General features: G+C 32.5%; 1 protein-coding gene across 1 annotated transcript; it reads right to left on the bottom strand.

The window, feature by feature from the left end:
* Positions 1–697: 697 nt before the first annotated feature.
* On the bottom strand, positions 698–21,201 carry LOC128174468 (uncharacterized). The gene is given in 4 exon segments (XM_052840017.1): positions 698–874; positions 877–2,377; positions 2,732–2,805; positions 21,078–21,201. Coding segments are annotated over 4 exon segments (1,815 nt in total). The 3' UTR covers positions 698–758.
* Positions 21,202–25,188: the final 3,987 nt, after the last annotated feature.

Raw genomic sequence — 25,188 nt, 5'->3', positions numbered from 1 at the left:
AACACTGCATTACATTTTTCTTTGTAGCATACAGCTAATTTTAGTTCTATGCTATTTGGAGCAATGAAAGCAAAAAAAAAACCAAAACAAAACAAAACCAACAAAAAAACAAACGGATGTTTGTAAAATACTTATGCCCCCGTCCATTTGACAACTCTGCAAAGAAAATATATTGAAAGTGTAAATAAAAAGAATGTTTCTACGTCCAAGGGGCATAATTAACAAATTTTTCGATCGTACCCAAAATCGAATTTGACCTAGACATTATCATGATATACATGTATCTGTATACCAAATTTCATTTGAGTAAGTGCAAACTCTGCAAAGAAATGAACGAAAACTGCAAAGAAATGGAATTTTTCTAAGTCTATGGGGGCATAACTCTGTCGAAAATGGCTCTTAATTTAGATATTGTTATGATAAATCTGTATACAAAAATTTCATTTCCGTTTTTGCAACTTCTGTGAGGAAAATGAACAGAAACTTAGTAAAAGACGGACGGACAGCGGCAAAGCAATATACCCTCCCTTCTGCGAAGGAAGGCAAAATTAAAAGGCGAGAATTATATGTCGCAAGCGATTAGCATTTTACGTGTTTATTGATTGTTAGCTTTTACCAAGAAATCATATCGAAAATTTTCGAAAAGTTAATCAGCGTGTTGTTATATCATTTTAAAACGCCTGCACTGGAATGAAGATCTTGTATACATTGAGAACCATTTATAAGCTTACACAAAGAAAGCAAAAAAAATTAATATATCATAATTTTGTATCAATTGTATTAGATTCCTCTGTTGACTCTCTTTTAGCTTCTTTAGTGTTGTACGAATCTTTTTGGACTGTGCATTTAAAATTCATGATTCATTTGTTTAAGAAAAAGCTATAAATATCGTTGTTCCCTGCAAACTGTTGATTATTGATGAGATATAGGAGAACGTTGTGAAAGGGAGGAAACCGTCGATAATCTGAAGAGACCAGGTTATCCCGGTTATTGTGAATAAACGACAAAATATTCCGAATTCATTCCTAACAGATTGGTATCCTGGAACTTTGGGGACACGTTTTATGGAAATAATGGTTCTAACAAAGAAAAATAGACTAGACAGACACATAATACCAACAGGTATAATGAATGAGGCTAATCGTGAATAAGGATTGTCGATAAAGCACACCCTATTTCCATACCCAATAATACCATTGCCAGAAACCTGCCATGATATTATAATGTTTAAAACTACTACCACGCATGGAAAAAAAGTGATAAAAGCTATATATACTCTAAGAATATCATTTAAACCAACGCTTGTATTTATGTTTGAAAATTTAAAAATTCTGTACATATGAAACGAACTCACCGTCATGGTTAAAAATGATACCAACCAAAAATAATGTAGAGCTATACCAATTCCAACACATACCACATTAGATGATGAACCAAATTTACTTAACTGAAAAATTATAAGAGTTAGAATCAGCGAGACTATCAGTATCATATTTATTTTTCCGGGTATTGTTCTCAAATCTTTTTTAAAAACATAAATCAGAAATGAAATCAATAAACACAGAATGGAAGTAACGTTTAAGATAAGCGTAATTTTTGAAAGAAGGGCATTTTGGTTTTGTTTATCTGAAGAAAATGCGCCTATGTAAGATCCAACATTGTAGTCTTCAGTGCAAATCCTTGCTGATCCATCGGATAAAATTTCAAACAACTCATAATTGTAGAGTTTATTTTCCCCAATTACCAATAATGTTCTCGATTGTTTATCTACACGATATTCGCCAAATTCAAGTGCAACTTGAACGCAAGTTAACAGTTTGGATATTCGAACAGTTTTATATTTCTGCCTTTTTTGTACTACCTGATATTTCACAAATTCTGGTAAAGTACATCGAGAAAAATATTCAGTGAGATATATCTTAAATGGGTTATAAGGTAATCGATTTTTATTCATATTGAACGAAAAGTGAAGATTAAAAGTTTCATTTCTCGATATCGCCATCTTGTTTGTAATAGCGATTAATAGCATTTCAATATCAACTCTCTTTACAGCGTGTTTGATAAAAATGCCTATTGCAATGCTCCCTGAAAACTGGGGGGAAGATAAGATTTGATTCCTCTTAAAGCAAGGTTGGTCTATTTGAACAAACAAATATTCTATCGAATCTGAATCTATCTGAAGCTTAGACAGTATTGCTTGTTTGATTTCCTCTGATATAATAACTAACAGATCGTGTACAGGTAACAGATAAGAAACATTTCCTTGGAAGTCTGTTGTCAGAAAATATCCCAAGTTTTTTGTTACTGTGAGGAGTGCTTGACATGTTCCATTACGGAGATACTTTCCCGGATAACAGGTCAAATTTCTGCACTGATTCTAAATGAGAACAAGAAAAACTTTAGGCGTGCATATTCAGTAAAATTAATTTAATGTAAAAAAAACAAATCATATCAAACTTACCACTTCTGTGATGTATGCTTGTGTTGATTTACATTTTGGTGATTCGTTTTGGGGTAATTTATCTTCATATTCAGAATACGTAAAAAAAATTCTGTAGATCGGATAAAATTCCTGACTCTTTAAAAGAAACTTTTCCGGGCGTTTAAAGGTGAGAAAATCACAAAATGGACTTCGCCGTTGCTGGTCAAATTGATGATTGCAATGTTTACAAAATAAATTTTTGTATGGCGAATAAAAGTTGATTTGAGGGAAAAAGTGACAACCACTCACGTCACGTTTTTCGAGCAAAGACAAATTTCCAGCGTCCATACACGTAGAAATAGTGACACTCTTATTGGTAATTCCTGGATTGCATAATGCACAAAAATGGTTTTTAAAACAACTGGACTCTGTATAGAATCCCATTGATACCCCTGCCGAAACGTTTTCACAAGCATATTGAACTCCAGGATCTTTCACAAGCCATTCCCTAGTAGAATTACATGTTTTCTTGTATATAGCGGATATGGTATAACACAAGGCTGCACGATTCTTATTAGTGTCAGCCATAAATGAATGTGGTAAATATGTCACATTGCAGTTGGTTTCACTGATCGTTTTAAGTAGCTGCTTTACCGTTAGAAAGTTTCTATAGTCAATGAATTTTTTACAATATACTTCAACGTCCCATGGTTTGCCTGATTCAAAGCTACGTCGTTCCGGTGGTATATTACACAGATAGCAAAACATGTTGAGGTACGATATACCTGTATTGACATCATATACGGGATGAGACGAAAGTATGTTATTTCCTCCCTGTTGACAAAATTTCTCCATATACATTGGGTATTGGAATTGCATGTAACATCCATTAGTTACAAGGTATTCTACATCAGGGATAGTTTTCTTAAATTTATCGCCCGCCAGTTGTTTCGAATGTATGCATTTTGTTGGGTATTTAAATGCGAAATCTTCACAACAATCTCCATGCTGAAAACACGAAGGTTCACAGGAACAGGGGAGGAAAAGACTTGAAAAACTTTCTGGAATCCCATAATTTTTGCATACTCCCACATGCTTTTTCAGAGAAAACGATTTATATATTAAGTATGTCATATTCAGATTTAAATAAGTAAACGATTTTCTTTTTATCTTGTGCTCAAATTTAGGAATAGTTTTTTTTACAAAATCGAAGTAATCTTCGAGAAATTCGTTCATTTTTATATATAAATAGTAAACGTTGGTTTTATATGAATCATAAAGAACTTTTGTGCTGATTTCTGCATATGCATCCATAAAGGTATTTTCAAAGTACTTATTGGTATTGCAAATTCTGCAAAATATGTTTTTAAATGGTAAGGTGCCCTCATTCGATCCAAGACGGGAGCAGGCCTCTTTGATATTTTTATCAAATAAATTCCACTGTCCTGTAACATTACATTGTGATATTACGTTTCCTTTGTAGAAAGTGGGATTGCACATTCTACAGAATGAGTTTTTGAATAAGGTATCATTATTAACGTAAAGTGATTCACATGCATGTAAAACATCAGCATCCATTGTTTTCCAGAATCCGGTCTTGTTACACACATCAAAATGATGTCCTCGCAGGTGGTAGCAGTTAAATGCAGTTTTATTTTCAAGTGGTACAGACTGCATGACACATCTATTTTTGATTCCATTGTCAACAATTTCTTTGAATGACGACAAAAAGTTAATATCTAGAAATTCTTGACAATGAATATCGAAACTCCAGTACTGATAGGATGTTTCATTATTGCACTGTGCACAAAATCTATTAGCGTATGTTAAATTAGTTATACTGCTTGTCAATGGTGGATACTTTAGTTTGTTAAGACTGTCATATTTCTTTTCACACTCCTGTGCTATTACTCGTTCAGTTTCCTGAGGGCATTCTTTAATCATGAGAAAGGATGATCTCTGATCTCGACTTTCATCTCGCGTGGCATTAACAAAGGTCACATTATTACAGGACAAGCCACTGAGACCAAAATATTTGTCTGGACAGCAATCTCCTCTCCCAAAACATAAACTGTCACAAAAGCAGTCGGTACACAATTTGACTCTTTGACATACTGAAATCTAGAGTTTTTAAGTTGATTTGATTGATATTACAAAAGCCCACCGGTCCACACATGGTTAACTGATGCATCATTAGGTTTGTAAAATTGATTGGCGATGAATTAAAATATCGTGTATTGATAGAAAAATAGATGAAAATTGTAGAATACTTCATTTTACTTTCGATGAGTCTGAAATAAAAATAAATGATTTAAATTTACGTACATGTATTGTTGTTTATGGTTGTGGAATGGTCTTTATAAATTGCATCATACATAACAAGTTAACGAGGCCTAGGGAACTTTCCTGGCCATGCAATGATATTTTTTAAACACCGATACTTTCTGACATCTGCACTTCTGGTATAATTTTTGTACAGATTTGTACATTTCTTGACTGATATTTTCGCTTTTGAAACTAAAAAATGCAGCTGGAAGTGATAGTTTTCTAAAATTAACTCATTTTATATTCTGATAATTACAGATTAAGATATCCCCTGTCACTTTAATGTTTCAATAGTAAAAAAAAATTATTTTCCATACAACTTATACTTGGTAAACGTACGTGTAACTCAAACTTGTAAAACTGGGCTTACTATTTTGTTTACCTTTACAAATATTTTAGAAATAATTGAAAGAGAATTGTTCCTCTAATAAAATAAAAGCAATGAAAAATGACACCCAACCTTTGATTCATTGTCATTTTTATTGATATGATGTGTAACAAAACTATTAATAAACTATTAACAAAACAATGTTAACAAGAAAATAAAAATATGTTAAGTCTTTATAAGACTAAATGTGCCATTATTTCCAATTTTCATTAGTGTTACTTCGTTTTAAATCTTTAAAACATAAAATCATTTTATGGAAGTAAAATACAAAACTGAAAAATCGTTTTCTTTTTTGTTTGGTCATTAGTCTAAATTGAAAAATTAATGGTTATGTAGATGCGTATTGTGAAAACAGGATAAATTTTAAGTAACTACTAAAAGAAATGTTATATCTTGAACCTTGGTTACCATGACGATGGGTCTACATCTCAACATTCAACATCAACGATTAAGAGTTTTGCAGTTAGTATGAAAAATATGTCACTAATTTTTGTCGTGACCTTTACGTATTGAACTTAATTCTATCAGAATGTAATTTTCGCAAGACATTCAATGTAAAATATATGAAAATTAAAAGATAACTCATAACTACCTTAAACTATAAAATGAACAAATTAAAAAAAAAATTTCCTTTTCATCTTCTTTAGTCTTCTCGTTTTTGGGGTTTTTTTTGTGAGATAAATTGACAAATATTTTTAAATGACATACCTTTTTCCTATATCACCAAATCCATCAACTTGTGGAAATTTTTTATGACTATCGCCTCATGTGCTTTAAGCTCCTGTATTTAAAGATGCAAACGGTAAAGAGATCAATAGCAAATTTAAAACCAATAAGAATCATTACATGAAACCGTGGAATGTTTTCCATCTATTATCAAAGCCAAGTTTGGATACACCTGTATTCTCGCTTATTGCAAAAATGTTTACAGTAAGAGCTTTGGATAATCATGGCAAGAATTAAAAGCATGTTATCAATTCACAAACTAAATTAATGGTCAATAGAAAAAAAAATCAGTATATGATTTTTGCAATCGTTTTAATAAGAATTACCCAGCGGCTCGTCATCAGTGTGCACTAAGATATGAACAATTAATACAAACGATATCTATTCAGTAAAGCTAAATATTGTGCATACTTGTATTTGTCTTCAATAAACGACGTTTATCAATACTACTATATTAAAAAAATAGGCTCGAATTTTTGGGCATTAATATCTATAAATCGGAAGAATACTGTCTTTTGTTTTATATATTTCAAACATCATTAATAATTGAAGATTACCAATTTATTTTTATTTTTTCTCAGTCAAGCTTCGCTTAAATTCCGGAAATCATCTGGATTTTTTGGATTTAACAATCCTGCGCATGCGCATTACATTCAATCGTAATCACAGGGGGGCTCTTTAGTTTACGTTTCCCTAATATCACATTTGCATGGATAAACTTAGAAACAATATTTCAAAAAAACATGTAAGTTTTCATTGGAAATTTGCTATATATTCTGTTTATTAAAGAAAAATTTCTAACACAGTGTATTTACTATGAAAAATCCCGAGAGTTCCGAATGTCAACATGGTGTGTAAATTTGAAGCGAGTAAAAATACGTCGGTGAAAAATTGTTGAATTCTTCTAAATCGTTTTGGAGCGATTTTACAATTTTCTGCAATATTACTGTTGTTTGGAGGGATATTAAATGTGGTGAAGGCCTGTCCCGAGTCAGTTTGATTATTATAACTTTGAAGAGTGTAGTGAAATTAATAGCATTATTGTAGGCTTATGGCTTTGTTATGAAAATGTCAACAATACGGTGTGTCGATGTATCTATTTCGTAAAGGTCCGATATTATATGCAATGACAACCCATGCACGCACGGGACGAAGACTAGTTGTTTCTGAAATAAATAAGAAACTTCATGCATTTAGAGCATTAACAATTAATAACAGAAAAATGATGGTTCTAAAATAACAAATTTGGTTACAAGTTGTAATTTTATGAAAGAAATTTTTACTTACCACCTACTACTACCAATCCTTCCTCCCCACTGTTTTTTATAGTGACAATTTTCTTTGTCGCAGATAAAACTAAATAGAGGAAGAAGAAGTAAGCGTGTCTATGACTAATCTGAATCTATAAAGCGCTTCATTGAATGCAAGTTGACTGTTGTAAAGGAAAATGAATTTAAATGTAAATACTTGTAAGTAACACCGAATGAAATAAAACTAGAGGTACTGTGAGCAAGCTCACAATTGATACCCCCCGCTAAGAAAAAAATCATTACGCACATATTTTTGCTATTATAGAAAAAATTGGATGAATCTATTTTACTGTCCATTTTCTATAAATAACAACTGCTCTATTTTTTAAAACTGTTAATGCTAATAGGAGTAAACAAACCAACTTCTATCCTTTCATTCCATTTTATTTTAAGTTAACTGTTAATGCATGAGGACATTTGCATCCTTCCGTTAACAACCATGACTCGAATCAAACGAAATCCACATGTCAAGCAGCAATTTAATATTTAAACATTTTGAATTATTGGTATACTGAGCCCGATGTTTTTCCAATTTTTTTCCCCACATATTTTTTCCCCCAAAAAATTTCATCGGGGCAGGCCATTTTCAGAGAGACGAGAATGAAAATCTAAAAATAATTTTATGTGGCCTGAGAAAAGCAAGATTTGTGTCAAATTTAGGCTTGTAATATTTCCATTAATACAAGACATGACACAGACAGAATTTAGCATTTTTGAAACAAGACCTTGAACTTCCTCAATTGACCTTGGGTTAAGGTCATGACCCACCCTTTGGTCATAAGCAATCTTTGTGTGAAGTTAGAACATTCAATGCTTCTCAATAAGAAAGATATGGACTGGACACGAATTTTGCACTTTTTCTGCCTGTGACATTGACCTTGCTCTAATGACCTTATGTCAAGGTCATGACACACCCTTAGGTCATAAGCGATCATCGTGTGAAGTAAGAACTTCTAATGTTTCTCCATAAGAAAGATATGGACCAGACCCGAATTTTGCATTTTTTCTGCTAGTGACCTTGACCTTGCCCGAATGACCTTATGTCAAGGTCATGACACACCCTCAGGTAATAAGCAATCTTTGTGTGAAGTAAGAACTTCCAATGTTTCTCCATCAGAAAGATATGGACCGGACACGATTGCACAGGCAGACAGACAGACAGACGGACAGACGGACGGACAAGGTGATTCCTATATACCCCCCCCCCCAAACTTTGTTTGCGGGGGGTATAATTACCTACCTGTATAATACATGCATCTGATTTGTTTTGTCTGTCTATCTATGTCTGATGTGAAAAATCCAAATGGTGTACATTCCTGAAGTTTTAAACCACACTAAAATATACTGACCAGTGGAACAGTAATGTGCTTGTATTTCTTATATATGTGTCTGTTCATATTTAGATGCTAATTGTATCGTTATAATATGTATGATTGTAAATATGTTTTAATGCAGGACCACGATGAAAACTAGCTACAGCTAATCGTGTAATCCTGGATAAATAAAGGTTATTATTATTATTATTTCCAGAAAGTATCATACTACGTAAGTACACAGTGTTATACATTTAGTTATTTAGATGTTGGCAAACTTTATGGATTGTTATTTTTTTCTAGCTAAGTACATGTAACCCCCTGCTGTGGAACATTGATCATTTTGCCCATATTTAGAGCGAACATATTAACTTCTAGGACTAGCATTGAGCTCGGAGTTGAAAGATCTTATTTGATTATGTTATGTTTCATTATGTCATGTACAAATTCATTTTTTGGAGTTGATTTTAATCAACTCTCCTATGCACTTACTCGGGCAAAGCGAACGTGAAACAGTGTTTGGACCTAAGCACAAATCAATACCGCTGACAACACTTAGTTCTTGAAAATAATCGATAAATTCGACGCTATGTATTCTGAAGCATTGGTTTTCAAGAAAACTTATTTATTAATACCATGGAAATAGTAAGATTTTAAATTGTACAAACAGTTTAGATATTTTTTAAAGTCGTATGTATTCCTACGCTAGAGTTCAATGTAGTCTCGTTCAACCAGACGCTTGGCTGTCTCCGTTAATATCCGACAAAACAGAGTCGCTCTTGCTTGTCGGAAAAAATGGAGACAGTCGAGCGTTTGGTTGAACAAAACAAGAGTTCAATCTTGCCTGGATCCATACAATTTCTCAGAAATATTTCGATTACTGATACTTCTTGTCATGCAAAATCACATATCGTTGATTTTGAATAAATGATAATCGATAAAATCAACTCCCGTCAGTACTTCAGTACTTTGATTATAAAGGGAAGAAGTTTTAGAATTCTTAGATATAGAAATGTATGTTATTGAAATATTTCACTGATATGAAAATGTAACATTATTGGTACAATTCCAAGATTAAATTAAATTATATATTTGCTTTCCTTAACAAATACGTATTCATAAGTTGCCATTAGTATCCTGTACATGCACGTAAGAGCTTGATTTATTGAATTTAACTTTTTTCAAACTGTAAAGTCAATGCTGTATTAAAATGCAACAGTCAACATTGCTTTTAAATTGCTCCTGTTAAGCTTTCATTATTGCAAGGAATCGTAAAATCTAAAGAAGACACGTTAACTTTTGGAGATCTTTTAAATCGTAATCGCATGCTGTTTTCAAATACACAGAGCAATTGCTTTTTATTTACAATTCTGAGAATTTTTTCATTACAGTCATATGCATCATTTGGGATTTATTTTGATTGATCTGCACGGACTGGCAAATTTAAAATAAATATATCATAACGAAAACACATTGTTGTTTTACTTTAGGTTAGGAAAATTATATCGTTTCAATTTCTTGCATCAATTTTTATTGATTAACATGGATTGTGCCTTATGCATGAATATTTTACACAGAAAACCATATAGTGGTGAACTTACAATTCTGAGAACCCATTTTATGCAATCTTGCACCAATTACGATTGAGTTACAAGTAATGGTACATTAGGAAATGAATATTTTATACAGAAAACCCTCTTGTGTTTTATTTAAAGTTCATCAGAATTCTTTGATTGAAATTTCCTGCACCAATTTGGATTGATTTTCAGAGATTGCACATTAATAAATATTTTATACAGAATATATTGTGTTCTACTTAAAATTCAAAGATATGTTGTTGCAACCTCCTGACCCGTCTTGAAGATTTTCAAGGAAAGGTAAAAAATCAGGAAAAAAATCATTGTAATTCTCTGCACCTGTTTTATTTACATGGAATGGTCTGCCGGTGCATAATGAAATAAATATTTTATAAAGAAAACATAATTTGTAATTGGTTTTGGTTGATAAACACGGAATGGTACATTATGAAATGAATATTTTAAACGACTTTTATCGTTGAAATCCCCATCCTTCATCATTTGTGGGGGTTTTTTGGATAATTTTCACGGACTGGTACATTTTTAAATTGATATTTCATGTAGATGTTAAAGGGATTTGGACACGATTTGACTTTAAATTTTCAAATTTTATTTTTCCATTTGCGATGTTTAAACTGATAAACATAGATGTTTATAATGTTATGTCAAAATTTGAAAGTCAAATATCAAGTTATAAGCAAGATACAGAGTTCATACTTTTTTGTTTTGTAAACAAAGCTTGAATATTGTCATTTTTTAAATATGTGTTGTATTGGTGCAAGTTTCAATCAAATAAATCTTTCTTTTGTTGAAAATATAGTATTTATGAAGATACTGAATTAGTTGAAATTGTTTTTACAAGTCATTTTGTCTAAGAAATAGTAATTCTCTACATTACATATTTTTTACACCACTACAAGACACGAGCTTTGTTTACAAAACATCCAATTCTCACCCTAGTATCTCACTTGTAACTTTGACATTCAAAATTTTGGTCAATCATATAAAATACCCCAGTAAACCATTTTATACATAAAAAAAGAAAATACAATTTTTGATCTCAAATCGTGTCCAAGTCCTTTTAACAGATAATTTGTATGTGCAATGAAACGTAGCTGTGATATTTACTCATCCCTAACATTATTCGGCATTTCAGCTATCATTCAGTTGGACGTGTAACACAGACTCATCCTGTCATCATGACTTGAATTTTAATAATGTAACATTATATAAATAGTGCCTGTTTGGGAGGGTAACAGTTGAAATTGACACCCCGAGAAAACCATTGTCAACCGACGCGAAGCGGAGGTTGACAATGGTTTTCGAGGGGTGTCAATTTCAACTGTTATCCTCCCAAACAGGCACTATTTATTTTGTTATACTGAATGTCTTTTTTAAAATTTTTAAGAAAATTTTACTGCTTTTATATAGGAATAACGTGAATTCTACAGCGAACCGTACGCGCATAATTTTCGCGCATGTAACATTTTTTAATATTACCCGTTGCCAAGTGCGTTGCTAACGCTGAGGGTAATAGTAAATATTATTAACTGCGTCTTAACCAATCAGATTTCAGTATTTAACATGAAAGTATAACAAAATTACATCAACCAAGACAAACCGGAAAAGAGATACGACAATCATAGATCTAACAATTTTTTTTGAATTACTGTGATTTATTGTAATTCTGAACAATGTGCCTTTTTCAAACGTAAATATAAGTAATAACAGCAATGTTAAATAAGTGATCAAATATTTTTGATCAAGTGACCAACCAAGTTCATATCCCAGTAAACGTTTTCAATTGCTCTCTATTTCTTGAAATATTTTGCAATATTATATTTTGCGTTGTTCTCAACGAAAATAGTATAACACATAATGTAATGTTTACTTGTGATCACTCAAAACCTGCCAAAATGTGCTGTGATTACAACGAATAAACGTATTCTATACAGTACTGTATGAGGAACTATTGTTTTAGCATTGATCAAGTTACTTGGGCACCTGTACTTTACATATTATTGAGAAGTATTAGTGCATAATTAACTTCTATAGAACAATTATTTTAGTTATTTTCATTGGTTGTAAGAAAATCACGTGACATATTATGTTCCTGGGGCTCGTAACATAAAACATGCTAACATTTTGACTTAAGTAGGGTCATTAGTAGGACTTAGGCGGAAGCTTAGGACCTACATAAGTCCTGCTTAAGTATGTCTTATGCCGAAACATAAAGCAAACTTAGCAATGTCCTAGCTAAGTCATGTTTATGTTAAAAAGTATAAACGTATTTTTCATTTCTTTTGTCGAATTTGGATGTATTGGTAATAAAATCATATTTTTATAGATACACGTGCATGACATCTTTGATATTAGATGGGGGTAGATGTAATTAAATTTACATACACAACATTCAAGGTGGCATGAGTATATATACGTTTGTACCTAAAATTTTAAACATAACTCAACGCGATGGATCTCGGGCAATATATTCAGGTTATTGTTGTTGCTTCTGTTTTGACGAATATTCACTATTTTAGTCGTTCTCGAAGACTTCCTCTGGGATAATATCGTGAGGCCGTAAGAACTTGATATAATTATATAGTGAATTTCTTTTCATCTTTTGTTCTACATCTTACCTCACCAATAAGGCAATTCATATATTCTGAGTATAATTTCTTCATTAAGTCGATATATTGAAATAAGGCAATCGTCGGCATTAAAATAGCTGAGGGTTTTTCTGTCTTCAAACATCCTTTTTTAATTTCTCAAGTTTCGCAAGTTTATATATGCAGTTATTTCTTGTTAACCGACCATTACGTGTTTACAACCTATTAGCAGTCCACTTGCATACTACTGGTTTATGGAAAATGTTACAGATCATTATGACCACTATTAATATTTATTTCAATCAAATCAAAAATTTTATATTGATGAGTATTATGATATTTATTCTGTGTAAATATCATAATGTGATAAATACTCTGTACTCATATGTTGAATTGAAATAATTAACAATAAGTCTTCTAAATGTGTGAAAATAATACTTAAGACATACTTAAGTCTCCTCTACCGGCCGCCTAAGTTTTGGGTAAATTGTCCTAGCTAAGCACTCTTTTAGTTACGGACTTAAGTCTAAGAATGTACATAAGTCCTACTTAAGCACTGTCTTAAACTTAAGTACCCTTTATGTTACGAGCCCCAGGACAATGAGTCTTTACCGTCAACTGACCTTGATCTTCTGTTTTGGATGATTGCACAAAGAATTTAGCAAATCTGGTTGTATGAGTTTAGCTAATGTTCTAAATTTGCTAGTTATATTAAGAATATGACTGTCAAATCGGATGATTATATAATATAACTATTATGGACATCAATGTACCATAAAATGTCACTATTAGGACCCATGTCAAGTGATATCGACCGAAGACACGGAAAAGTGAATTCGACCTCGCAAGCCCAGTCTATATCTATCGCTTCGGTCAACATCACTTGACATGAGTACTTATAGCCATATAATCGACCTACAAAAAAGTCATTTACAGAGTGTTGTAGTTAAAATTTACTACGATTCAAAGTCACAATTATTTTAGGGTTTTTTTTTACATTAAAATTGTTTTGGCGTTGCATGTGCATAACACGACGTCAATTTTTTTCCCTGTATAACAGTTTCACTGAAAGCGGAGAAAACCTGACTTTAGAACTGGATTCTAGCCATATAATTTCTGATTTGACAGCATTGTCAGAGATGTGTTTTATTTCATTCTTTAAAAATCTCAAACTGTGCTAGAAATAGTTTATCTAAAATCAAGTTGGTATTTTTTATTACTTAGTATACCGTTTTTTCTTCTAATAAATCAAACTGTCTGGACCCACAATCGCCAAACTCATTAGGCTACAAACGTGGATCCATACTTTTTGGGGTATAAAGGTTTGTTTGCAAGGATAGTCCAAGGCCTATATTTGATGATTTTACTATGTAATTTGAATATCAACACCTTCAAATTTAAATTTTGACTGAAACTTGTATAATATTGTTTCATGATAGAGTTATAGATATTTAGTAACATATAAGTCAGTCTTTGTCTATTAAGCATTAAATCATGATTATAAAACATATCTACAATTAAGCAGCTGATTCAAGATAAAAATACATGTACAATGAATGCAATATTATTTTTATGGTTTAACATATCTAAAAAACTTACGTCTCAGGTACCCTAAAAATTTACCGGATCTAATAATAAGCCGGTTTTGAAAATAAGCCACTTATTTCTTGCACTAAAAATTACTCCAAAATAAGCCAGGTTTGAAAAAAAGCCAGTCGTGAGTTGACAATGTCATTTTGTAAAGATTTTAGAATACTTGAGGTCTTATGTGCAGCACACACCTGTGAACTTTATGCACTCAAAATGTTGAGTGTAAGCCACTGTTCCTGTGTATTATACGCATCCTCTAAAAGAAGGGATTTTATATTAAGATATTTTAAAAGTCATCGATATGCATGCGTTGAGAATGTATACAAAGCATTTAAAAGTATTAACTTATATTTGTTGATTAAAACTAAAACAGCAAACAAAGTTAAATATTTAATTGATAAATGATCTAACTATTTGATTACTGTAACATGAAAATTGTGAAGAAACGGTTGTATGTCGTATATCGTCCTTTTCAAGTCGTTTAACTGATCGGTCTATTTTTAACACTGTCCATCAGTATACAAACCGAATATCGCGGAACGGGGCCTAAAGTAGACAAGTAATGTTTTTAATCAAATCACAATTATTGCTTATCTTCCTATACACAAATTAACTGTAAAGTCCGACAAGAAAGTGCACGCTTTTGACACCGAAAATTGTTAAACAAACATTGGCAAGTCAACAGGTGGCTGGTTACGTAATGGCAAATACACTGGCAAAACTTGTAAGATGCAAGGGACAGTGGTCGGAGTGGATAAATATTCCTATACATGAAAATAAAATCGAACTAAAGACACTTGACCACTGTTCATTTAACTCACCGGACAGCTACAGACCCATTGCCTTACTTCCGTGTTCCCTAAAAATCTTGGAAAAACTGCTGCTAAACAGAACTAAATCTGCTACCTTTCCTAATCTTCAACAACAAGGTTTTCAGCAGAGACTTAGGTGTATAACTGCCTCCTTTAATCTACAAGAGACACTTTACCATTGTATTGAACATAGAAGTCCTGCCTACGTCGCCTCCCTTGACACCCAAAACAGCGCTCGATACAGTCTGGGGACACTGCCTCACGTACAAACTGCATATACTCGACTTGAAGAGACGTCTGTGGACCCTAATAGACGGCTGCCACGTAAATACATCCTGTTCAGTTGTGTCTAATCAGTCGTACTCTGACTGGTTCCCTGTAGCTCAAGGAGTCGGGCAAGGTGGAGTTCTTTCTACATTCTTATACCTTGTGTTTATCAACGATCTGCTACAAGAACTTGAAAATCAGTCCATTCACATTGGTATATAATTACAGATTTTAAAGGAAAACATTTGAACTATGTTCAAGTATTAAGCATTGTTTGTTTTATATTTAACACGTCTATAACTTGTTTATATGATAAAGTTTATCGTCATTTTGTTATTAAATTACCAATTTCGATTTAGCTACGTGTTTCAGTCCATCATTTTAAAAAATCAAACAAAGCAGAAACATTCAGAGTGAAGAGTTGACAAAAATGACATAACTAGCTCAAGTCCAACATTGGCTGATGATATTTCTCTAATAGCACTTTCGCCCAGCGGTCTTCAAAGAACGCTAGAAATAGCAATCGACTACTCAAAACGATGGAGATTCAATTTCAACGCAAACTAATCCAGTATTCCCAGATTTCGCCCATCAGAGACCCCTTTCGACTATTCATTTATATGGCAACTTGGTGCTCATCCTCTTTACCTTACAAACTCGTTCAAAAGTGAAAGAAAAACAAACGCATGTAAAAAAGGAAGAGGAGCTTATTTTGCACTTAAGATATCCGAGCATCTAAATCCAAGAAATATTTCTAAACTCTACAAAAAAGTTATCCTCCTCTCCGTCCTTCATGGATCTGAGTTCTGGTGCGACTCGTGGCAAAAGGATACTCAAAATCTCAACACCTCTCTCATTTAATCTGCAATATTCACTGACGCTTCAATAATGTCATTTGTCTTTGTGTGAACTCAAGAAACCATTTTTGAGTTCATGAAATAAGTGATGCATATTATCAGAGATGTGATTTTCATCTAATTCACATATTGAACAGTTCGTTTTTGTGAATGATCATAGTGTAAACATTGTTGTATCGCGTAGGAAATGTATGTATCCTTTACAAAGCATATGTGCGATATGAAGCACAAAGTTCCAATACCAAAATCGTGGATTCTAAATAGATTTGAGAAACATAACAGCCCATGGCCAAGACGTCTGTGACAAATCCAAATGAAAACTAACCTACGAGATTATACTTTAGAAAGATTATAGAAAAATATATCGGTTGATTATCCCCATAGATTCTTTTCCAATTGCAATAAAAAAAACAAACCGCTATTCCATTGCACAATTGAGTTAAATTACCAGAAAATAGCAAGTTCTTGTCCTGAATTTAATTCGGAGTCAGTATAAAAATATAATGACTGCTCTGGTCAATGTCCAGACAATGATTGTCAAACTTGACAATGTAGTAAAACACATAAAGCAAAATATATATACCAACCAAATTCAACCTGACACAAACAACTAATAAAAACCAAGATCACAAATATCAACTGACCAACTCATGATCAAGCAATGTCCTTGGGATACATGTACAGATGAATGAATTAAAAGAAAGGGTATATTGTTAGATGTATCTTGTTACAATAGCTTTATCTATTTAAATAAACAATAATTTTTATACTCATACATCTATAATTGAAATGTTGCTCTAAGTTACATGTAGGTAGACCAGTTAATGTCTTTTAGCACCGCCTCTTGTTACGGCGGGTGTGACTGGTCAGCAGAGGAAGCTCATTCCTCCATGTCACCTGATCCTTCCTTAATTTATGTAGAGGTCTGTGTTTGTTCTGCTTCTGTTTGTGTTTTTCCTTTGGACTTTTGATTTTGTAACACTATTTGTTATCACATTTTATTTCTAGATACTTTACTTTGTACATGTATGTTTTTTTTATAACTACGTTGTAAAAATTATACAGATGTGCATGTATAATTTTTTTTGAAGCCATGAATAGAGAACAATTCTAATTTGTTTATATCATCATTGCAATATACTGATTTTGAGATAATTTCCTCAAGCTTCGGTGGTGTCAAAACTTTAATCAAAATATTCTGGCTCTAGATGGATGTATATAATTGTCTGTTCTTCCAGTACTGAAACTGTTCGGTCAAAACAAAATGGTTTATCTAAATGCTTTATGGGGCACTTAAAAAGAAAATAAATCCGAGATTTGCAGCTCTTTCTTTCAATAGCTTATTGAAAATGACGGATTTATACACGACTATTACTACATGTAGTAACTATGTTATTTTTTTAAATCAACTTTACCTAATATATATCCAAGCTGTTGCAATTAAAATTTCAGAAATCTTTAGATTCCTTTCATTTATCAGATATAGGCATTAACAATCAACATAATCCAGAATAAAAATAGTCTTGTGTCATCCACATTTCCAAATAAGTCCTCTCGCAAAGAAATCAAAGGATGATATAAAGTATATATCATGCATATAAAGTATAACATAAAGATTAATCGATTGCAAGACAAATGGTATTTATCTAATATACGCCAAATCTGATCTAATACGATTATCTTCTTCTTCTCGACTTCTGTCATCCGTGACCAATTTAGTTCTGTATCTAGCCAGAAGTTGAGACTTGAATACCTCTGAAACAGGCGCAATGTTTATCAACTCAAACCAGACAGCGTAACTAAATGCACTGACGATACAGCGGCCGTGCTTCATCATGTCTTTTAACCCAGTAAAGTTAGCTTTAAAGTCGGCTTGGGAAACAAGTGAATAATGCTCCTCACTTTTGCAAGACACCCTTCGTATCTTGTACAAATTTGTGACTTTGTTTTCAATCGAGACAAACTGTGAACAAACATTTTACCCCGCAATCAGTTATAAAAATGGTTCAAAGCTTTTTTTGCACAAAAGCACATTTGCCCTTAGTATCATCTTTGACAAAAACAAAAGACTGCAAGGGCAGATGCATTATTGCGACGACCAGGTCACTGGGAATCTTAAAAGGTTTCCTCGTAATTACATGGAAACTATGTCCACAAATAATTGAAAATAGTTTGTTATACTTTTGATTTGAAAAAAAAAATCATTCTTAAACGCATGGCAGTTTGATGTTATTATAATACCAATCAAATTTCTGATGAAATAACGGGATTTGATGTTATTTTGATTTTTTTGTAATTTAATATCAACAGTAAGTAATTACGCTTGGTAAATAGATTTTAAGTTTTATTTGAATAATTATGCATATTCTTGGTAAATTGTATCCAAGCAATTCTTAACAAACATATATTTTAAAGTTCAGTCGCGTGTCTATGCAAGTACTGCATTGATTGTATGAGTAGTATGCCCATAAGTCCAAATGCTACCGCGATAGCGAACCCGTCTTATGAAACTCTAGCGTAAGAATACAATAACTGCAAAAAATATTTAAATTGTTCGTACCATTTTTAAATCTCACTATTTTCAAGGTATATATCGTTAAGTTTTCTTGAAAACAATGCTTCTAAATACATTACATCGAATTTATCGATGAATTTCAAGTACTTATTTTTGTCAGCTGTGATGGTTTTCCATTCATGATTTGTGCTTCGGGTTAAACACTGTTTCACTTCAATTTTGCCAGAGTTACTGCATAGGAGATTTGATTAAAATCAACTACCAAAAAAAAAACCCACAGATATTTCAAAGATAGAGTGTTTTCTTTGATAATTCGTGCGGGATATGAAAATAACAATCATTGCAGAAAAAATTGATATGCTGCTAAAATATGTTTCTTTTGATAAAATACTGATAATTTAATCATACGGAATATATAAAAGTAACTAAATGTGTTTTAATTAACTTTATTTCGTAAAATATAAACAAAAAACAAAATAGCAATTTCGTGCATTTAGTTATTTTTTCCAGGTTGTTTAAAGTTTTAATCTATCGATAAACTGGTAAGAGCGGGGGGCATAGATCTAAGCACTTTAAATTTCTATAATCTACAAATCACAGTCATTTATCACAGTCGGTTAATTAAGAAATAGAGGAGGACATGCTCAGAGGATGTAAATATACATGCATTAAAATTTGGTTTGTACAAACATATATATAAACTTATTAATTGTATGTTGCTATTGAACAATGCTTTGGTTTTAAAGTACTTTATTTATATTAACCAAAATGATAGGAAACCAGTTATTTCAACTTTATAGTTTTAACAGAAGTCATTCAAAAATATGTAAAAACTGATTCTGAGTATGTAAAGTAATGCAAATATATGTTACTAGTGCACACATTGTATGATTTAGAATGATTAGAAGTGAAATATACAATTTTACAAGGAATTGTTTATATCAGATGCAGTTAAGCAAATGATTTTAACTTCATATCATCAGATGTAAATAATTTACAGAGGTTTTATGCGACAAATATACTATTTTAACTTGCAAGTTTCATCTGGAATTTTTATGAACTCAAAGAAGCAAGTAGTTATATTTTGGATATATATTTAGTGTCTTTAAATGAATTCCAAACAGGCATTTGAAAAGATCGTTTCTAGTGTTAGAATATTTTCCTAATCAAAGAAAAGCTTATAACATCTATTTTTCTGTAAGATCAGAGATGGCTATCTATAATGTTACGTATGAAAAAATTGGATCTTTAAAACAACAATGCACATTAAAAGCTTTAAATGATAGGCATGTACAATGCAAATAATATTTAGATATTATAACTAAACCATGGATGTCCAACAGAAATAAAGTGGAACCTAGTTTGGTCCTTTTATAACCCGGTAATATCTTTCTAAAGAATCACAATCTTTTGATTTCCTGGATGCAGCGAGTCTTTAATAACACCCCCCCCCCTTTCAAAAGGCATGCAAAGTGTTATTAATTAGATAATAAAGGAGAAAACTTTTTATAATGGTAAAGAAATTGTTTGTAAACCTCTGGTATACTACTAATTTGTATTATTTGATGGAAACTTGAATAATGTTCAAGAACGGGTGCGTCGGTCTTTTTACCCCAATGATACCCCGATGAACCTCAATGATACCCCCAAAGAACCCGAACATACCCCCAATGAACTTTGAAATACCCCAATGAATTCTATGAACCAACATGTTACACAAATGAATTAAATTTCAACTACGCGGCAATTTTTCACCGATTGATTACCCAGTGAACCCATTGATACCCCAATCAAATTTCGTTGATACCCTCAACGAACCACATTAAAGTTGAAAGGAGCTCTGTTCAATGATTCATTCACCGATGAATTTTAATTTTCCAAATGATACAGAAATAAACCCCATCTATACTAAAATATTCATGTACTTTATGAACAACTAATAACCCCAACCAAACTCCGATTAACATTACCAATGATACCGTGTTTTAGCTGTAATGATACCCACGTAAGCCCCAGTGATACTTTGTTGAACCCCAATAATACCTAGGTATTATTTGCTATAATATTATTTAAATATATATATGATTAAAAGAAAGGCAGGGGTTAGAAACAATTAACATATACAAGCACTAATTTTACTGGTATATAATTATTGAAATTATTTGAAAAAAAAATAAATGTAAATATCTATCCTAAAAAGCGAAGTTCAAGTAAAGTAAATTTCCTTGTGCTTATTGTATACAAAGTTAGTGGATAAATTTGCTTACAGTTAATTTATATCATATCCGAATACGCATTTGTGCGTAAATTAAAATGTTATATTTATAATTGATTATTTCTGATATGATCCAAATCTGTCTGAATACGTTCATCTTCATCCTTTCTACTTCTCTCATTCCCGTCTTCTATATTGTCGTAGTCATCAGGAAGTTGGTCTGATCCGGTCGTCATTTCAAATAACTCTTTCCAGATATCCTCAGTGAACGCCATGATCTCACAGCGATCGTATTGCATAGGATTCCTCAAACCTCTATAGTTGGCCCTGTGATTTTCGATTCCTATGCGTGTATTGTGGTATTCTTCTTTGCAAGACTCCCGACGAATATTGTACAAATTGGCAACGTACAACCTCAAGTGAACGTTTACGTTGTTGTTCAACATGTCGATCAGTTCGCCCGCGCAATTATGAGGAGATTGAGAGCAAGGGGAGTTGTTTATAAACATGGTTTTAATCATTTTTTTCTTTTCATGTAATGACATGTCCGTAAACTTGTCGGTAACATCGGGATCCTTTATTATGCCTTGTTGAATCAATTCCTTTATCAACTGTTCCTCTGCGTGATAACCTTCTTTATTTTTAATTATTATAGGGTCGTCATCATCGATCGTGTAAACTAAATAAGTTGTTTAGACCTTTTCCCATTTTCCAAAGTCATTAGGATTATTTGCTTCACTTTCTTTCTCCAATTTCCTTTGGTATGTATGGTTGAGAACTGTTTCATACATATGAATTATCTTTTCACAATTTGCTTCTGGAATAATGACGATAATGACATGCTTTAAGAAAAATAAAATATCAACAAATTTCTGTGAAATAAAAAAAAATGACACCAAAATAACATCAAAGTGTATTAAGACTTAAGAACCCATTCTTAGCTAACTTGATAAAACGTTTCTCGATTAGGGTTTTTTTTTTCTCGTAAGCTCACGCACATGTAGTTTGAAAATTTAAACAATAAGAACCATTTAGAGATTTGAATTATCCTCATATGACATAAACTAGATCACTAAGCAACTAACACTGTGTCGGATAATCATGCGAGTGCCAAGGTGGCATTTTTGCACCCGCTTAAGCTGCAGATATCGAAAAATTCAAATATGCGATATGAAAGACCATTGCTTAAAGAGTTAACAACCACCTTTGTAATCAGTGTATCTCACCTGTCAGGTAAGATTGTTGCTTATTGGAATAGAAGACTTATTCATACATGGATGACTGGATGTACATTATTTATTAAAAGAGTAAAACGTTTTCTATAGTGTTTCAAATTTGTTATAAAGTGACCACTGCATACAGAATTTGAAAACTAAATTTTGAAAATTGAAAATGCCTAACATTAACCTTAAAGTTCACCAGTAAATCACTAATATCCGTAGAAATGTCCTTTTCATGGCATGTGAGAGTTAAAAAAAAAGTAAATTCGGAAAATAAAAAACTCTAGCCCGTGAAAGTCAAAAACAGCTACAGCAAATAATGTAAGTAAATTGTTCTAACTCATTGTAATAGTTTATACATTACATTTTTAATAAAAAAAAAGTGAGTTAACGCCTAGTAAAATATATATACTGTGATAGTGTAAGATTTATTTCGGAATAATTAGCAAGTACAATTAATGATCAAGATATATCAATTATTTACATTATCAGAAATTGAACCAACTACATGTAATTTATAATAAAAGCGAAATTGTAAAATGAAATCCCGTGTGCTTATTGTCTTCAAAGTGGATGAATAGATTTACTTGCAGTAAATTCACATAACTTTAATAGATAGGTTTTGCGTTAATAAAAATGTAATGTTTATAAAAAACAACGTTTGATGTGGTTTCAGATCTTTCTTTATACGTTTATCTTCATCCTCTCTACTTCTCTCATTTCCGTCCTCTATATTATCAAAATATGAAATTTAAAATGGATTGTCTCTGATATGATCCAAATCTGTCTGAACAAGTATATCCTCTCTTACAGTTTATTTACATCATATCCGAATATGCATTTGTGCGTAAATTAAAATGTTATATTTATAATTGATTATTTCTGATATGATCCAAATCTGTCTGAATACGTTCATCTTCATCCTTTCTACTTCTGTCATTTCCGTCTTTCATATTATCGTAGTTATCGGGAAGTTGGTCTGATCCGGTCTTCATTTTAAATAGCCCTTCCCAGATATCCTCGGTGAACGCCATGATCTCACAGCGATCGTGATGCATAAGATTCCTCAAACCTCTATAGTTGGCCCTGTGATTTTCGATTCCTATGCGTGTATTGTGGTATTCTTCTTTGCAAGACTCCCGACGAATATTGTACAAATTGGCAACGTACAACCTTAAGTGAACGTTTACGTTGTATTTCAACATGTCGATCAGATCGCCCGCGCAATTATGAGGATTTTGAGAGCAAGGGGAGTTGTTTATGAATATGGTAATCATTTTTTTCTTATCATGTAATGACATTTCCTTAAACTTGTCGGAATCATCGGGATCCTTTACTTTTCCTTGTTGAATCAATTCCTTTATCAACTGTTCCTCTGCGTGATAACCTTCTTTATTTTTAATTATTATAGGGTCGTCATCATCGATCTTGTAAACTAAATAAGTTGTTGTGACCCTTTCCCATTTTCCAAAGTCATTAGGATTTTTTGCTTTACTTTTTCTCTCCAATTTCCCTTGGTATGTATGGTTGAGAACTGTTTCATACATATGAATGATCTTTTCACGATTTGCTGCCTCTGGAATAATGACGATAAAGACATGTTTTAAGAACATTTAAAATATCAATAAATATTTGAAAAATAAATAATGTTTATTCAAAATATAGCATTAACGCGTGTGTGGATATGCGTAATTTAAAAACATGCATAGAGTAAGTACTCTCAATATATCTATACGAGAAAAATCAGAGATCATCAAATTATTTGAGAATGAATTCAAACCCAAACAAAGCACACAATGACTAAACAAGTGAAAAGCTGTCAATGTGACAGCAAACCGGGTTTTCTTTTATGTGATCTGTATCCATAATCCATGTCAACCCGTATCCAGTGAAATGGAGTACCCTATATGCAACATTTTGCCGAAAAATGACTAAGTTCAAAAGCTAGTATTTTCTTGATAAATCATCGGAAATCGAAATCCCAGCAATATTCACACCTCTAATATAAGTACAATTGATCTGCAAAAGCACTTCTTCCTATCTTGAAAACTGTAGGAGGAGTTATCCGTACAATGAGGGTACCCTATATGCAATATTTTGCCGAAAAATGACTAAGTTCAAAAGCTGGTATTTTTTTCATAAATTATCGAAAATCAAAATTCTAGCAATATGCACACCTCTGATATATGTACAACTGATCTGCAAAAGAACAACTTCCTATCTTGAAAACTGTAGGAGGAGTTATCCGTACAATGAGGGTACCCTTTTGGCAGCCGCCCGCCCGCCCGCCCGCAATTTTCACCATTTTAATAACCGGATTTTTCCGTTGGAAAACCCGGTTAATAAAACGACATTTTTAATTCGTTTTTATCGGCCAATTGCAAATACAACAGTGACTCGTTTTAGGGTATTTGTTAACAATTCATGATTAAACCTAGTATATATGCCGTGTTTAATGACTTTTCTTTCTTTCTTTTTTTAAAGAAAAATTTGTGTTGTCATTAAGCTACACAAGTTAAAACTGTCTGCAAAGTTTACAGTTTTGTTCAAACACATTGCTGTGGAACCGATTATACGAGGTACAAAGTACACAATTGCAGGATGAATCGACAGTGTTGATGTCCCCCTGCATAAGTGAGCTTCATGTCCGCGTGTTCCGACCACAGACCGTCTCTTGCAGTCTAGGACATACTCATCACCACAACATTGGTATCAAAAGTGTTTACATTTGACCCAAGGGCTACAGTTTATCTGTTTTGCTGGGATCTGCACTTATTGCAAGCTCATTAACGCTTAAGTAGCTATATAGGATTATTGGATGAATTTTTAGGTCACCTGAGTGCAATTGGTCTTCGTCCGTCGACGTTCGTTAACAATTTTTTTCATTTTTAACTTCATGAAAACTACCAGGCCAATCGTTATAATTTTTGGTGTGAAGCATCTCTATGGTCAGAAGAATCAGAATTGTAAAATTTATGGCTCTACCACCCCTGGGGGGCCACGGGCGGGGCCAAATATGCAAAAAAAAGCCAAATTTTCAAA

Source organism: Crassostrea angulata, chromosome 2 (assembly GCF_025612915.1).
Source record: "Crassostrea angulata isolate pt1a10 chromosome 2, ASM2561291v2, whole genome shotgun sequence".
Classification (NCBI taxonomy): Eukaryota; Metazoa; Mollusca; class Bivalvia; order Ostreida; family Ostreidae; genus Magallana; species Magallana angulata.
Note: the sequence above shows the minus strand (reverse complement) of the source record. Positions and strands in the feature narration are given on the sequence as shown.